The sequence below is a fragment of the Grus americana genome, chromosome 10, assembly GCF_028858705.1.
Source record: "Grus americana isolate bGruAme1 chromosome 10, bGruAme1.mat, whole genome shotgun sequence".
NCBI lineage: Eukaryota > Metazoa > Chordata > Aves > Gruiformes > Gruidae > Grus > Grus americana.
In genome coordinates, this window is record NC_072861.1 from 12,969,363 (window position 1) to 12,986,631 (window position 17,269).

General features: G+C 41.8%; 2 protein-coding genes across 4 annotated transcripts; one reads left to right on the forward strand and one right to left on the reverse strand.

Annotated features, from left to right (window-relative positions):
- The first annotated feature begins 909 nt into the window (after window positions 1-909).
- Window positions 910-13,834, forward strand: SQOR (sulfide quinone oxidoreductase). 3 transcript variants are annotated; one of them, XM_054836754.1, is made up of 10 exons: window positions 910-1,025; window positions 6,058-6,309; window positions 6,654-6,824; window positions 7,346-7,399; window positions 8,991-9,185; window positions 10,085-10,294; window positions 10,762-10,945; window positions 11,799-11,866; window positions 12,788-12,966; window positions 13,336-13,834. In XM_054836754.1, the coding sequence occupies exons 2-10, from the start codon at window positions 6,076-6,078 to the stop codon at window positions 13,391-13,393; spliced, it is 1,353 nt and encodes a 450-aa protein (XP_054692729.1). In that variant the 5' UTR covers window positions 910-1,025; window positions 6,058-6,075; the 3' UTR covers window positions 13,394-13,834. The 3 variants fall into 3 exon arrangements, with proteins under 3 accessions (XP_054692729.1, XP_054692728.1, XP_054692731.1); XM_054836753.1 differs by lacking the exon at window positions 910-1,025 and adding an exon at window positions 1,242-1,417; XM_054836756.1 differs by lacking the exons at window positions 910-1,025; window positions 7,346-7,399; window positions 8,991-9,185 and adding an exon at window positions 1,242-1,417.
- A 261-nt stretch (window positions 13,835-14,095) lies between these two features.
- LOC129210689 (nicotinamide riboside kinase 2-like) lies at window positions 14,096-17,211 on the reverse strand. The gene is made up of 8 exons (XM_054836757.1): window positions 16,906-17,211; window positions 16,604-16,694; window positions 16,079-16,124; window positions 15,749-15,935; window positions 15,462-15,533; window positions 14,696-14,802; window positions 14,398-14,489; window positions 14,096-14,286 (listed from the first exon to the last, which is right to left on the reverse strand). The coding sequence occupies exons 1-8, from the start codon at window positions 16,929-16,931 to the stop codon at window positions 14,281-14,283; spliced, it is 627 nt and encodes a 208-aa protein (XP_054692732.1). The 5' UTR covers window positions 16,932-17,211; the 3' UTR covers window positions 14,096-14,280.
- Window positions 17,212-17,269: the final 58 nt, after the last annotated feature.

Here is a 17,269-nt window from a genome sequence, read left to right on the forward strand (position 1 = left end):
GGTATCTTTTGGCTAAATGTGCTTCTTGGACTTGTTTTGCGTATTTTTGTGAGAACTGGGATTCTGACTGGGAATGATAGTGTGGGTTTTTACAAGCAGGCAAAAGGAGTTTCTAATTCAGATGTTAAGTGCTGTGGCCTCATCTCCAGCAACCTCTGTACCTGGCAGGGAATGTCTGTAGAACAGAGGTAAATTGTCAGGCTTGACTTTATGATTATTGGCCTTCAGCCATAAGTTGAGAAAAACAACTGAAGCTGCTTTTCTACAAATAGAAGTTCAAAGTACCACAAAGTGTAAGACAAGTGGCAGAAGCAAGCTAAGAGTATTAGCCAGTTTGTCGCTGGCTGGCTGTGAGGAGTGGCACTGCACTTGTGCTGAATGAATGACAAGTGTGGAGCTGGGACAGAGAAACAGCTGTTGTTGGGAAGCGTAGGATGTGACTGCAATGCACGTGCCTGGATGCGCCAGGAGACTGACACACGTACTGCTTTTCAAATGGGCACCCTGCAGAATGTCTTGTTCCATTCTGCTTCTCAATTGCATGCAGAGGGTGAAAGAGCCTTATGGTATCTTCCTGTTTAACTCCTCAACACCTTTCCCCCATTCTTACAGCTTCCCACAACTGGCTGTGTATCAGCTGAGCAGTTTTATCTGTGCAGAAACCTGGTGCCAAGAGGGGAAGGTTGAGCCTGAGAAGGAAAGGGCCCAACACATGGTTTGGATTTATTGGCTGCTTGATGCATATGAGTTGGCATAAGCAATTTTGCCCGTGTGTGTTAACTCAGAGCACTAATCTTCACGTGACTTTTTTTGGCTTCACAAATGCAATTTAGTGGATTAACAGCTATTATTACTTCACGCTGTCACCATGCCATAAATCAAAGGCCCTATAAAGTTTTAGGGGAAAACATTTTAAAGCTTGGCTCAGCTGTGGACTGGAGTTAGCAGAAGAGAAACAAGAGAGTGGCAGCCTTGCTCTCTGCTTGTACTTCAGCTGAAAGAACCCTCTTTCTTCATTCATCCAGGTGAGTTTCACGCTGATTTCAGCTTAGCACTCAGTTTGACTTATTTTATGGCTTCACGACCACCAGTTGCAGCGCCCGGGCTGGGCCGGACCTGCCTGCCCTCCCGGCCGGACCCCGGCCTTTGCCCGCCGGCCGGGCAGCACCTGGCGCCGCCGAGCTCCACCCCGCCGCTCCCGCTGACAGGACCCGGCGCTTATCGCGCATGGGGCGGTGGTGCGGTCCTTCCCCCTTCTGACCCCGCCCTTCTCCTCAGCGCTCGGCTGTCGGCGCAACAGGCGGGCAAGTGCGGGACACCGCCATAGCTCGGGGCCGACCGGCCGGCCCTGGCGTAAGGGGGGAGGACGAGGGGGCCAGTCTTGCCGTGAGGGACCGGAGGTCCCGGGTTCGCCCTGGTGAGTGGGGCCTCGGGGGCCGGCCGTGGTATGGCAGCGGAGGATCCGGCTTCGCCCTGGCGAGCGGGGCCAAGGCTGCCCGAGGGAAGCGGCCCTCGGCTCCAGGGCGGTAGGGCCCGGCCCGGCTGTGCCCGGCGGGGCTGCCCGCGGGCCTCAGGCTCTGCACCGGCAGCAGTACCTCGCTGAGCGCGGCCGGGGAAGCAGCCCTGCTTTGGGCTTCCTGCAGGACCGGGTACCTTTGGTCTCGGGGATGTGCGAGGAGAATTGGGGTACAGCAGGGGCCTCGCGCGTCCTTTGCGGTGCCTACAGCCATTGCTGTTTGGAACTTGCCTCCCCAGTAGCAGCAGGCGCCGTGCTGTGCGGTACCTCACCTCGGGTGTGGAGCTGGATTTACCGAAAGGTAGCACCTGCCAGGACTGTGTTTGCTTCCCCTCATGCCTTGGCACCTCCAACTTGGGCGACAGCCGCAGTGACAGCAAGACCTGTCCGCCTTGATCTGCTGGGTGCCTGGTGTGGAGGCTGTAAGTTTCCGTATTGAGGGCTTGATACGTAAGGTATGCAGGCTTTGCGATGGGTGAAAAACTGCTGCCTGCCATGCTAGCACACTGCAGCTGATGAGTATTTCTGCATGGGTGGAACATTTAAGCTGTTAATCTGTGGCCAACTGTTTAGAGGATAGTTGCAGTGATCTTTATTCTTGCTAGTTAGACTTTTCTAACTTCATTTATTCTAACTCCTTGCAACAGATTGTTCATAAACTGGCTCGATAAAGTAGTCACTCTTGGGAGCTAAGCCTATGATAGATACTCCAGAGAGGAAAAAACTAGTTGTCCTGAGTGTCTTTGCGTGAAGTGTCATGCTTCAGTTAAATGCTTGTTCTAGGCACTAGTGTGTCTCAAGGCTTATTTACTGGGTATAAATCTACAGACCTGGCAAGAGAATGGCTTGTAATGCTTGGTATTCTGTATGCGTCCCTTGGGTCTGATTATATACCTGTTCTGTTGATACCTCCTCTACATAGGTAATACTGCAAAATTAATTGTGACAAAGTGCCTTCCATGTTAGATCAGCTAGTGGACATAATAAATGCATGCAAAAAGAGATTGAATTTTGGTGCTTGTAATTAACCACTTCTCCTGTGATTTACTAGCATTGTATTTCTGACTTCTTGTCCGTGTCTTTATTGCATAAAGAGTGGATTTTACTTAGTTGTGGCTGTTAATACATGGAGAACTGTAGCCAAAGGTAACATCTACACCTTGAGCCTGTTTATAGGCCAGATGGTAGGTTATAGCAAAAAGTGTAATGAAAGCAGTGAGGTGGATTTTAGCTGCTCTGGTTTGGGTTCTGCACAGAACTGGCTGAGGAACACTTACCTTGTTCTCTTGAATCTGCTATTTTTTTGGATAGAGATTGGAATTGGTTAAAATGCACAAAAATATTAAATTGTAATGCATTACCTAATAAGTCTATTTTCAGCAAGGTTCTTTAAAAACAGTTTTTAAAAAAAACAGAACAACTGGTAACCAATTCCTTTCTTCCATGACGCTTGTAGAAATGTCATTCATTTGTTTAAGAACCGCTTAATGAAGATAGTGCCTTATGGTTTGTTTTCTCAATCTCTTAAAGGGTTATAAGCCAGTAACTCTGGGAAACAGTGTTTTCTATTTCCTTTTTTTTTTTTTTGACTGAAAAGTCACTATTCTTATGTTTGTATTACCTTAAGCTGCTTAATGGCATTCAAACACTAAATAATACTGAGCTCTCCTGGCCAGTCTTAACTGTGATTTTTTTAATTATTTTTTTTTACAGTGCATTTTCTTCAGTATTAAGCAGACTTATTCTAAAAGCATGCAAACAAATAGCCTTGCAGTAAAAGGGAAGAGAGATTTATGAATGGAGGTGTGACAGTCACTGACTATCTTCAAGCTAAGTCTGTTTAAAAACAAGTGTGTTGTTTTAAAAAGGGGGGGGGGGACACTTTGAAATGCTAGTTCTCCTGGTAGAAATGACATTTTTTTGTGTACTTAGTGTGATTTGCATCGCCCTGATTTTTATGTGGTGCGAGGTGAGTTGTGCTGCAGGAACATTACACAAGCTGTAACAAATCACTGTCTTGGAAGCATTTGTAGAACAGACTTACCTCTCCTGGTGACAGAACTAGTTTTAAACAGCGGAACTGTCTCAGGCTAAGCGGAGCCCCTCACTAAGGTGAAGTGTATTGTAGGCTTTAGCTTTCTAGGCAGTGCTCTAAGATTTGTATGTGGATCTTCATCAGGAATGTGATTTCATGCTATCTAAGGCTAGTATCAATTGTCATGCTTTGTTGTGCATAGCTTAAAGGATGATGGATAAACGTGCTATGTGTTAAAATGGTCTCATAAAAGCTTAAAATTTCAGCTCAGTTCAGTAGGCTAACTACAAATTTTCCCCTTTACCTTCATTTTTGTTCTGTAATTCCCTTGTTCCTTTATCTCCAGTGTCCGAAGTAGAGGGTTGATGTGTTGCTGACTGACTCAATTGTACAGCTGCTGGCTAACTTGGGAGTTTTAATATGAAGGATTTTCTTTTAAAACAGCTGTCTACAAATGACACTTCAGATTGTTTGTTTCTGTATACTCTGAAACAACTTATAAGCAATGTAATACTGCATTCTCATCAATTAGACTGCTGTTAGCTACAATGCATCTTGTGGTTATAAGCATGCTTATTTCAAAATTGATTTGGTCAGAGAGGATAATTAGTCCTTAATTAGCATTACAAAAGTGAAGTATTGTTCTCTTGGTCTGTGTGTTGTCAACCAGCAGCCCATTGTGCCTGTTCTGTGTGTTTAATAAAACCCAAAGCAAAATGCTGTGTTCATGAGCTTCCGGAAACAGGATGTCCCTCCTAAAACAGTGTCGCAAACAGAAGTCGCAAACCTTACTCTACAGAATCGTCTCTCTCTGACTCAGAGAAAGCAGAGTTACCTGATGGAGATGTAACATCTCCATCAGGTAACTCTTATTTCTAGGGTTAGAACAACTTCCTCCCCTTGCTTGAGCAGTCTGTCCACATCTTTAAATAACTGCCTGCACTAGATAGATGATAAACAGCCTTCTAAAGTGAAACTTACTTATTCTAGAGTTGGGTTTTTTTATTTTGAATGGGGAGGGGGATGAGAAGACTATATCTGCATCTTGGAAACTTCCTGTAAAATAAAATTATTAAAACTATTTTTACAGTTGACACATCTGAGATTTTCCCTCTCTGTCCCAAATTGTATTGTAGGGGTTGATAATGGGACTTCATAAGGAATTCAGGGTACGTGGAGATAAGGGATGTTAGGATAGCACGTGAAGGTGCAGAATGAATTCCTCAACTACATCTAGCATAGTGGAGTATTTTTGAAGCTGACCTTGGAAGATTTTCTTTTAAAATATTTGGGGTTTCTAGTTTAGTTTTTATACTCCTGTGTCTACCATAAATGAGTTCTACCCTTTTTAAGTGAAAAAGATGGAATTCTTGCTTGATGACTCAAGGAACTAAACAAAGGGGAGCAGATATAGAACACAGGAAAGTTGCTCTTCAAGTTATAATGCTTACTCATTCTTTATTGGCAATGTGGCAACAAGGAACTGAATTAAAATTAGTTTGTACCTGTTTTATCACTGAAAAGCTAAAAACTGATATTCAGCATGTGCAAACAATTGATTTAGAACAGGAAAAGCTCTTGTTAGCTCTAGCAGAGGGAGGGAAACATGCGGGTCAACCTCAGCTGTCTTCTGGATAATGCAATTCAACATGCAGTGCTACAGTTGTGGAGATATATCACACCTTAGGGTTCTGGCTCTCACTTAGGTGACAAGGTGCAGCTGTAGTAAGGATTTCTGACCTTTGCTTCCAGCCACTTTGGTGATGTAAAAGCTAAGAGGTGGCTATGGATAGAGAACTAAGTATTTTGGGAATACTCAAAGATCCCAGATCTAGGAAGATGTAAACTCTTGTTTCATTGAACTATGTTTTCCTATCAAGCTTAGGGCTCACTACTTCTCCTGCAAGAATAGACTAATACACATGCCCTTGCTCAAAGCACCATAGAACTTGGCATGCTTACCCTAATGGCCTGGCACCTGAGAGGCAGCAAGAAGGGGTATGTCTGATGTGTGCATATGCTGTTACGTCCTGACATTAAAATACAAATGTAATGATGTGTTTGGCTGACACATTGCAATTAGTGGAATGGCACTCGGTATGTTCGCACAGCTACCTTGTTCAATATATCAGTGATCTACAACACCTAGCAAATTCTTGTTCCTTTTTGCGGCACTCGTCTTTTCAGGATTGTAATATTACAGCTGGAGTTACAGCATATGCATCACCTGTGCTATAGGATCAGATACCTTTCCTGCCACCATAACCAGAAAATATTCTTACGCTTTGTTAGAATTCATTTGCTTGTATGAAATTTCAATTTTCTGGAAGAGGTCATGATTCACTTTTTTTTTTCCTTCCCCAAATTGATTACAATCCATTTGCAAATTAGTGGTTTAGCTGCAACAAAGGTTTAGTATTACAATTCTTGCCTTGAAGACTCATCCAGGCATATTAATAAATTCTACCTTCAGTAATTGTTACCAGTGCCTTTCCTTATCTTGTAGCTTCCTGCTTACTGAAAGATGTCAGTAATTGGAGTAGCGTCCTCCTGTTCCTGTCTCTGTCCTGGTGTATGGCTGCTGAAACCAGGAATGCAGAAGATGAGCTCCTTCAGCTTACATACAGCAGCCAGGTGTGCTGCCAAGGATTATTATGAAGTACTTGTGTTGGGTGGAGGTGCTGGTGGAATCACCATGAGTGCTCGGATGAAGAGGAAAGTGGGGGCAGGAAATGTGGCCGTTGTTGAGCCAAGTAAGGTAAGTCTTCCTTGGATGTAAAACATTGAAAAGAATAAGCGTTTTACATATGTGACTAGATTGGTCTGATTCTCATCCTTCTTCAACCTCACATGTTTTTAACTGTGGAGAGGAAGCCAGCTAGCCATCTTTTAGAAAGTTTTGTGTGAAGTTTGTTGCTCCATGATAGACACATGCATCCCTCCAGCTTTGTCATGCAAAACTCTTGGTTATTTATTTATACAGCTTTTTCTGTTAAGAATAATACAATGTTAAGAGCACATTGCTTCCTTTTTGGGGTGATGTGCCTTCATCTTAAAGTCCCTTTAAACAGTTCTTAAATGTGCATTTGAACACTTCTTCAGACTCATTACTATCAGCCACTGTGGACCCTGGTTGGCGGTGGTGCAAAGCAGCTGGCAACTTCAGCACGTCCAACAGGAAGCATAATGCCTAAAGGTGTTGAGTGGATCCAATCTCGAGTTGCAGCATTGGATCCAGATAAGAACTGTGTCTGGCTGGAGAATGATATCAAGGTAATGTAAAAAAAATTTTTAAAAAAGTTAATCTCTTATTCTATGTCATGAGTTGTCTACCTACCTCCTGCAGGTCCCCTTGGAACTGCCTATTAAGCAAGACTCTTCTCCAGCATCTAGGAGGCCATGAAATTCCACTTAGTCTTATGAGAAGTACTTGAGCCTAAAATGTATTTCTGATAAAAAATTGTTGTAGATAACTTGGTTAGAATAATATCAAATTAAAATATCACTATCGTAAGTCTTCTCCCCATTTATAGTGAACTGAACACAAAAGAGAGAATATTTTGTTCCAAAGACTTGGTTTTGTGTTTAGTAAAGGCTGTGTGTATAACTTGTAACACAGTTAGCATTTTAACTATAAATTATTCTTGGAGCTTAACATTTATGTTACTAATGCTCTCTCTATCTCTTTCCTGTATGACACTGTTGCAGTCAGATAACTTAAATTTGCTTTGAGGTAGTGTTTTGGTTTTTGTCTAAAATACTTTTTTTTTTTTTTTCCCCCCCTTATACAACAGATATCTTACAAGTATCTGATAATTGCCCTTGGGATTAGTCTGCATTATGAAAAGGTATTTGTTTTACAGTAATCATGTTTTTATTAGTTTTAATGGCATCATGTACCCCTATGAGTCACTAAAGTAAATGGCTTTTCAGTACATTTTTTTACTGCAAGATATTGAACACTAATACGAATTAAAGTGCCAGAAGACAGCCTAATGACTTTATTCCTTCCCCAGATCTCTATGTAATAACCCAAATTACTCTTGGGAAGGTCTTTTGAGACAGCTTTGTTGCATCTCTATGGCACTATCAGCAGATGGGGCAGCAAGTTAAATCTAGAACTTAAAGGCAGTCTGTAATAATGAGATAATCAGGTATGCTACTGTAGTCTGAAGCATCTCTAATGTAAACAGAAGTGAGGAACACATGGCAGGTAGTCAAATCTGTCCTGCAGAATTAATTTGACCCACCCTCACCTTTCTTAAAGGATGTAGTTCAAAAGGAACCACACTTGTGTTTAAATAGGCCCTGGGGCCCTTCCCAACTATTAGGTTTTATGTACACTTTATACAGCGGCACTCAGAGGAAAACAATACCATTGTATGGCGCAAGAATGACTGCAGCCGTTTGGAGGAGAAGGAAAACACAAAGGCAAGATGTTTGAGCAATTTGACTCTCGAGGTTTTAACCTGACCTGGATATGATGTAGTACCTGATAATATATTTGAGTATCTCTTTGAAAACTCCCAAGGCATATGTAAAGCAAGAGCTAGTCTTAGTTAACTATAGTCACACCAAATAAATTCTGGTGATTAGGTCAGTGGAATGAGGAGTTGCTTTGTGTTCAGTGACCCTCTCAGTCTTCACATATATCTCTTCAGTACAACCTGATAAAACTAAATTCAGTATTCAGTAGTAGAAGCCATGTAAAACAGTTAAACACTTACTCTGTAGCGAACAAAATTCATAGTAACATATTTATATGGCTTTAAAACGAAAGTAGCCAGTTTAAAAAGAGGGATGGTTTCTCTTATCTGTCTTTACCAACATCATACTTCCTGGTGTAGACTAATGTCCCAAACACATTGCAGTGCATATAACATGACTCCGTTTTCTCACAGAATTTCTGCAATCCATTATTTTGAAATAGGGACAACTCCCTTTCTCACAAACAGATGCTCAGGCATAATAAAAGTAGTAGGGAAATAATTACTGGAGACAGTTGATTTAAAATAACTGTAGGAAATAGGTATCTGCAGCTGACTACTGAAAAATTTCATGAACCTTATAAATTTTCATAATTTTTTTTTTTACATGATTTTTACTTATGATGATGTGGCAGTGACTGTATATATTCTCACTCTGAATTTCACGTGCTAGTCTACAAAAACTTGGGCCTGGGTCTGCACGGATCACTTATACTACAAATGTTGCAGACCAGAGTCATTTCAGTAAATGTGACATCTACTAAATAATCTACTAGAAATATCTGTTTGATTGCTAGGCTTATTTTTAAAACTGCCAACTAGCAAGTATCTATGGGCTTTCTTTTTGCTAGAGGCTTCTTAAATAGCTGTTTCTCAAGTCTGCATTTAATAGTTGATGATGATGACAAAATTTTTGCCATCTGTACTTTAAACCTTAATTTCATTTTCTTAGATCAAAGGCTTGCCTGAGGGTTTTCATCACCCTAAAATAGGTTCCAATTATTCAGTTCATACGGTAGAGAAAACATGGAAAGCTTTACAAGATTTCAAGGAAGGAAATGCTATCTTCACTTTTCCAAATACTCCGGTGAAATGTGCAGGGGCTCCTCAGAAGATCATGTATTTATCAGAGGCCTACTGGAGGAAAGTAAGTATTTTACTCTCTGCCAGTGCTTATTCCCACAGTTGGAAGGAAGGCTTGTTCTAAGGGGTTCATGTTACCTTTAAAACAAATAAGAACCACATGAGTGGAATGTGACTCAGGATTATTAAAGTGACTGAGTTGCTTTTTCTATTATTAGTGGATAATAAATTAGGCTAACTGAATCTTACATAAATATTTAGCATATATGTAATACTGGAGAAACTTGTAGAATTCAGAATCCATAAGGAAAGAACTGCTTTCCTGCTTCTCGTGAGCTACAGATAAACTGTTCTCAGCCTGATTTATAACTTCAGGTGTTGCACTAAAATAATGGTGGCTGGAATTAAGTAATTCTTGTTACTTTAAGTACTTAATATCTGTTGCCATTTGTCTTTCTGCTAGTCTGAAAAGTGGCTATGCTTGCTGCTTGTGGCACGCTGTCTTGGGATCAGGAGGAGTCTTAGCTAGGCTGTTAAAGCAAGCTTAGTGGAAACAAAAGACAACTTCAAGTGGAAGTGTCAGGCTTCATATGTATTTAAGTTTCATGAGCTGTCTACTGGGGAGTATCTGAATAATGCATAGAGCTGAAGGTTTCAGAAAGCTATGTAATGCTAATCTGCTACAAGTGTTAACTTGCTCTGTATTTGCAGCCACTTCTCACTAGCAATTTATGTGTGGCATGTCTTCATTACCTCACTCAAAAAGTGCAAAGACTGTCTTGTCTAGCTTCTAACGTGGGGTGAAATAGCTGTATCTCGAGAGTTCTAATGTTAATACTTCATTAATAATTGAACTGCATTAACAGTTCTATCAGCTTTTCAGTAGTGCAGCATAGTTCTTTTGTCTCGACTAGCTTGTCACAGTTTCTTAATAAAAAAGGCTAATTTGATCTCTCTGTGCAGACAGGAAAGCGTTCCAAAGCAAACATAATGTTCAACACTTCGCTTGGTGTCATTTTTGGTGTTAAGAAGTATGCTGATGCATTGCTTGAAATAATAAAGGAGAGGAATATTGCTGTTAACTATAAGCGCAACCTTGTAGAAGTTCGAGCAGACAAGCAGGAAGCTGTGTTTGAAAACTTGGACAAACCTGGAGTGACTGAAGTTCATCAGGTCAGGAGCTTTCAGACCTCTAGTTTGATTCTATTTCTTTTCCTTGTGTACTGTAACAACATCATATCTGCTTCCTTGTATGCTGCTGTTACCTTCTGAGAGTACCATCTCTAACTTAAACAGAAAATTTAAAAGTTTGAGGTGGAGAGAAGAAAGAGTATCTCATAAACGATGCCTGGAGTCCTGTATGCCTGGTTAGTATTACTTGAGAATGTCTCGGGTGTGCAGGGAGGAAGGCAAATTGCTGCTATGCCAGTCTAAATGGAGCTGCTTGATAAGGTTCATGTTAATAAAAGGATGCACTTCAAATCTGAGAGCAAATTTTCATTCTATATACTTGTGTTTTATTAAAACATCAACAAACAAACCAAAAACATCTTCTCCACACTGCTTTTATTGCCTCATATCAACACAGGTATGACTTTTTCTGATAAATTAGTTATTGAGTGCCTTTTATTTCTGTCTAGTATGAAATGCTTCATGTCACACCCCCGATGGGGCCACCTGATGTACTCATCAACAGTCCTGTCTCAGATGAAATTGGTTGGGTGGATGTAGATAAGGAAACTCTACAACATAAAAGGTATCCTAATGTATTTGGTATTGGAGACTGCACCAACCTTCCAACATCAAAGACTGCTGCAGCTGTAGGTAAAGTTGCATGTGTGTGTTCGTGTGTGTGTAATGAAAAGCGGGGAAGTGACAGTAAGCTTTTTGTTCAGTTTGTTACTCCTGAGGTCTTCACTTCAATTATTTCCAGCTTCAACTAATTAGCTACAGACCATGCTCATGCCATTAAGCCACAATTCTCTTGTTCCAAATGTCTCACAGATGAACTAATTCTATTTTCTCTGTTCATGGAATGGCTTAAAATGAGTTAGTACTCTTGCATTCCATCATAATTCAGTAGCAAAACTTTCTGCTCTATCTTAGAAGGTCATGCACATGTGTCAGCTAACTGATAATTCACTGTTGAAGAATCACATGTTCTGTACTTGCAGCTGCAGGGTCCAGTATAAAAACACTTCAGGCGTACGGTCTCACAACTAAAAAAAAAAAATGCAAATAAGAGGGTGGAAAAAAAGAAGGGCTATACAGCATGTTGTTGGTGTAACTTGAAGAATGTCAACTATTCCAGCAAAGGGGTCTAGAATACTTCCCTTGCAGCACTCAAAATGAAACAAAACTTCAGTGTGCCAGAATCTTAGTGTTTGGGAAGACTAAGCAGGTATAATGTAGCATAGGAGAATGGGCATAGGCTAGAAACATATACCTCAAGTTTCATTAAGCTTTAGCATGTTGGAAACTGTGAGTTCAAAGCATTATTCCAATTTTTTTTTTTTCCTCATCTGGGACTGTAAACTTCCCAAACGGATTTGACATCTAAGTTCAATTACAGCTGAATTTTCCAACAAAATGCCTGGCTACTAGTGTTTGCTCTAGTGATGACACTAATTGCTGTCTGAAACAGCCTTAATACACTCTTTTTTTCTTTCTTATGTAGCTGCCCAGTCTGGAGTGCTTGATAAAACTATTTCCCTGGTAATGAAGAACCAGTTGCCAACTAAAAAGGTACCTACAGCTCTTGGCTTAGGGAGAAGTTTTCTTGAATGTTTTCTCCATTGTTATCCAGGAAGTCTTGCAAGCAGCTAAACCATGTGAAATGGAAAGCAGGAAGGGCTTTGCATCAGCAATTGAGGTGCTAAATACCGTATGTCACAATAGTTGCACAATTCATATTCTCGATACTGCATTTAAAAATATTATCTATTTAAATCCATGACTTCTGAGTTGCAAGAAGTTGAAAGTTAGTCTGGGTTCTTCACCAATGCAGGTGACTTATTTAGAGTAAAACTTGACTATTAGAATTTCTACTCCAATAAAACCCTGGCAAACTTTACACATCTGTACTATGTTAAACTTGCCTCCCCTGTACAGAACGTGAACTTTTAAGAAGTTACATTGAAGGTTTTGTACTACAGAAGATGTTAAGCCTACAACTGTTTAAATTTCTCTTTGAGACTTGGCTTTCATTTTATATATGGCTTCTGAATATTCCTCAGGGTACTTACCTGCATATCATCCATGCTCCTGCAGTCCTCTGGAAATTCTTACTAGATTCAAGATCCTGTTTATACACTGTCTGTCAAAGCTAGCACCAGCACTCATCCTCACCTACTGGTCACCTCTTTTGCTGGTTACAATAATAACCAGGAATGAATGAGACAAAGCCCTATTGTTCTAGCTTAGTTCTAATTTAAGCAATGTTGTTAAGCAAATCTATAATCTACATTTGAAATGAAATGGCTTAGTATTATGGTTGTTAAACCATAATTGGCTTAGCAGCCTTCCAAACTCATTGGTATTAACACTATAAATGCAGAAACTTCTTAGTAACTTATTTTGATGTATGAATGTTAGCAATATGACTTGTAATACCTCAGTATTTAGACTTTACTCAGATTAATGAAAAAATGGTATTCTTCATTGCAGTATGATGGATATACTTCCTGCCCGCTAGTAACAGGCTACAACAAGGTGATTCTAGCAGAATTTGACTATGCTGCTCAGCCTTTGGAGACCTTTCCTATTGACCAGAGTAAGGAGAGAGTAACCATGTATCATATGAAAGCTGATATGATGCCTTTTCTCTATTGGAACGCACTACTTAAGTAAGTATTTCAATTCTGAGCAGGCAGAGCTGCTGTGATCATTCAGAAAGAAGCCAGGCACAGATACCTGCTCTGGCTTAGTTCTGTAGTAGAACAGAAGCAAGTAAAGTGCATCCTTAGTCACAACTAAGATCTCAACTTTCTGGGGATTCTGGGCACGTTGTTAGTAACAGGAATTGTTCAAGCAGAATAGGGTTTAATTGCACAGAAGGGGACTCCTTGCCCATGGGAAAACCTCACTGAAGATTTTTCCAAAACAAACCCATAACACTCCTTAACAAGTATGGTATCTTGTGGGAGTAAAACAAAAACACTCCCTCCAAACCTACTTTGATAGTATCTACCTAAAACAATTTCTCTTGTTTCTAGGGGATACTGGGGAGGACCAGCTCCTCTCAGGAAGCTAATGCATCTGGGCTTGAAGTAACTGCTGGGTCTGCATTGGTCAAAAGCCCTTTTGAAGAAAAAGGGCTGGTCTTACATATTGATCCATTGTCCAAGAGGGAAGATACAATCACCTAGTAGACTGCTGGGGGCTTTTTTTTTTTTTTTTTTAAATCAAGCTTTTGTCCTAAATTTGCTTTTCCTCCTACTAGGGATTAAGCCTTCATCTATTCTTTCAGTGCTCTTTTTCTGTAAACCAAGGCTTTAAACTACTTTTGTAGATACACAGAAGTTTGAACTTAAGTGTGAACTTGCCTTAAGCTATAGAACACTACTGAAATTTTCTAGAATGATCCATGTCAAAGCTGTTGGATATGTAAAATTTTTTCCCTGACTTTCAACTGAATTGTCCGCATTTGAGATCAATGCATGCACTGCATTGAAGAGAATAATTCAATGCTAGTAAAATGGCCTGAACACCTCCTATTGTTCTCTCATTTTTGAAGAGTAAAATCAGTCCTAACTTCTTATATACTTACTGTCTAATTAGATTGATTACAGCAAGAACTCAAAGCAGTATATGTGTGCATATGTACACACACCGTTCTAGGATAGTTGTGCCACTTCACCTCACTTCCACTATGTTTTACACTCAGAGGGTAAGAATATAGATGAAATAATTCCCATGGACTGGAGACTGGAAGATTGAGATCATCTCTGACCACATACTGGGGTGAGACACAAATTAAGATGACAGACAAGGGGCAAGTGCTTTTTAATAATGACCATATATAACTCAATTTCAAGGGAAGATTGAGCAAAGTCAAATTTAAGAGTTGAGAGTCTTCATAGAAGCTGGAACTTTAGTGGCAGTCAGGTAGACAGCACAAACAGGATTAATCTTCACTCACAAGAATCAGCAGCAGCAGTTTATTTCTAAACAGAAAGATACAAATGAACATGTTTTGAGTTATAGCTTCATGCTTTTTTCAACGTAGCCTTTAAAAGGTTTGCCTTTGAGTTGCAATTATAAGCATGAACATGTACCTTCATCTTAAGTAATTCTTCAATCTTATTCTGGATCTGTCCATACACATCATTGAACAGCTCCTCCTTTGATTTTGTTCCATTCAAGTGCACTTCAAAAAAGTAAAATAAGAGCTATAATTGAATGTTTCTGTAAGCCTCCCAGATCCTAATCTAAAGAGCACGTACTAGGTATGAGAGAGACTTCATCCACCTGCTTCAACTCCTCTCATGCATCAAACCAGTACATAGATCCCAGGTCTGAAAAGCATTCTCATAAAGCAATCTTTCAAAAGTGCTTTTGTCATTAAAGACTTACCCACATCAACTCCAAGATCTTCCATTATCTTCCTGTGCTTTACATACATAGGCCAAACGTGGCCATCAAACAATCCAGGTGGATCCGGTACAGTGTAATTCCTTGAACTAGAAATTAAGAGATTGTTATTCAAGATCAGTCTAATTACAGTTTAGGGAAGTGACAGTTCATTCAGTTTCTCTACACACTAGCCTGAGCCTGTTGCCTCCAATGTAGTTTCTGAGCTTATCAGAAGTGAGTATTTAGCATAAGCTGCAAGCATAAAGATATAAAAAAAGCTGGGATTTGATGTGAGTGTCCAAAATGTTCAAAGTGCAAAAAGGATTCCTAAGACAGACTAATCTTAACATTGATGAATAACCTTCTCAAAGCTTTAGCAGAACTTTGGGTAAAATAGCCATCTGCTTATTCCTCTGAAACCTAACTTTTTCAAGTTTAATATGTTTCATTTGCAATAAGAACAGTGTATGTCTACAACACACCCAAAGATAAAACCCCAGGATAGTTCAGAAGCTGGGAACCATATCATTTGAAAAAACAGAAAGGGGAAAAGCCTATTGAAAGATCTGTGCAGAAACTGAGCATCAGTCTCACATACCAAACTATTGTGTAGGAAGCTTTTGGTTTGTTTGGTGAAGAAAGCTGCAGTCTTCTAACACAGCAGCTACATTAGAGTTTATCCTTTCTTATCTAAAAGCTTTAAAGAGAAACAGTCTTGAATGGAGTAGGAGGTTACTGGGCTAGCAAGGAACTTAGATAAACTTACCTTCTTCTCCGTTTACACTCTTCATATGGAATGGAAAGAAAGTACCGATGGTGGAATACATCAATCAGTGGCCTGGAAGAGATACACGTTTGGTTACAGCTAGACTGATTAGTAGCAAGAAATAGAAAGATAAAACTACATCTATTTCCTGTACCAGACTTGTGATACCCGAACTCAGCAGTAGTCAATACCAGCTGCTAACTCGTGGTTTAGAACAGGTCTTTTTATTCCCTTGGAGGTTTGCCTGTCATGTAAAAGTCAAAATACACGAAGTCACACTTTATTACCTGTAGGTGTAAAGTAGAAAGCCTTCAACAATAAGAATGTGGATTGTTTCATCTCCTCCCTCCTTGTCTTCTAATATTTGGGCATCCAGCGTGTTGTTGATCCCATGAGAACGTTCAAACTTGACTGGGTCTTTTATCCAAGCGTTTATGGTATTCATCATAGCTTCCATATCTAGTGCACTAATCACTAAGACAAAACAGATAACTATCATGAAGCAGTAATTAAGTATCATCTAGTAACAAGAGTCAGTACAAAAAAGGTGCACATAAAGGATGAAAATTCTCAAAGGTTTTGAGTTATACTTTGATAACACTGTAGTAAAGCCTTACCATCATACTGTTTAAACCCATCTTCAACTTCTATTTCATCTTGGGGCTGAAACAGTGATAAGAAAAAAACTGCTTGGTCAGTACAGCTACTGGGAAGCTTGATACCCATTTCAAAGCAAGGTTTGAGATCAAACCCTGAAGCTGAAGCTACAAAGAGGAATCTTAACCCTCCAACCACGTTTCTTTGCATGCAGATAAAAAGCAGTAGTAACAAGACCAAGATAAAGTAGCCTGCTGCTCTATCTTCCCACCAACACAAGCACACCGTATAGCACACTAGGAAAATGGAAAGTCACCGGGAGGTTACAGCGCAGGCTTATCCACCGGCCGCGCAGCCAACCCAGCTAAGCACTGCAGAGGAGCCGCCGCAGACGGTGCGGGGAACCCAGGGGAGCAGGGAAGAGCGGGCAGGGCGGCGCAGAAGGCCGGCAGGGCGCCAGAAGAGATGGCGGAAGCACGCGGGGGTCACCCCTCGCCTTCCCCCGGCCTACAGAGGGCGGCCGGGCTGGCAGGCGCCCGCCTCACCTTGAAGAAGTCATCCTGGTGCACCACGCTGCAGCTGGGCAGGGCCTGCATCAGCTTGCGGGTGAGGGTGGTCTTGCCTCCGTTGGTGACCCTGCGGCGAGAGCGCCCGGCCCTCAGGCAGCGCCGCGGGGCACGTGCGCGCGGTGCCGTCCCCGTGTGTCCTCCCCCACCGCCGCTCCCCGTCCTCCGCGTTCGCGCCACTGCGGCAGCGACACGAGGAGGGCCGGGTGGGGGAGGGAAGCGTGCCCAGGCCCCCCCCCTCCCCTGAGCCACCTCCCCCTCGGCCGCCCCGCGGCTCTCACCCGCCGATGCCGATGATGAGGTTCATGGCGCGTCCGGCAGCCGCCCGGCCCGACTCCTACAGCCTGTTCCTGAGGGGCGGGGAGGGGGACGGGGGAACCCGGTGTCTCCGGAACCGGCCGCCTACGTGCCTGAGCCGGGACCCGGGGAAGGGGGAAAGAAAGGGGCTGGAGAAGGAGGAGAAGGTAGAAAGGGGAGAAACCCAACGTCAACTGCCGGGCAACGCCATGGTCGGAGGAGGAGGGAGGACGAGCAGCAGAGCTGGTCCGCGCTGCACCAGAGCGCTCCGCAAAGGGAAGCCGGTACCCGCTGCGTGGGGCTTCCCTTGCGCGGCTGCGCGCCCATTGGGCTGGCGCCACTGCCGCA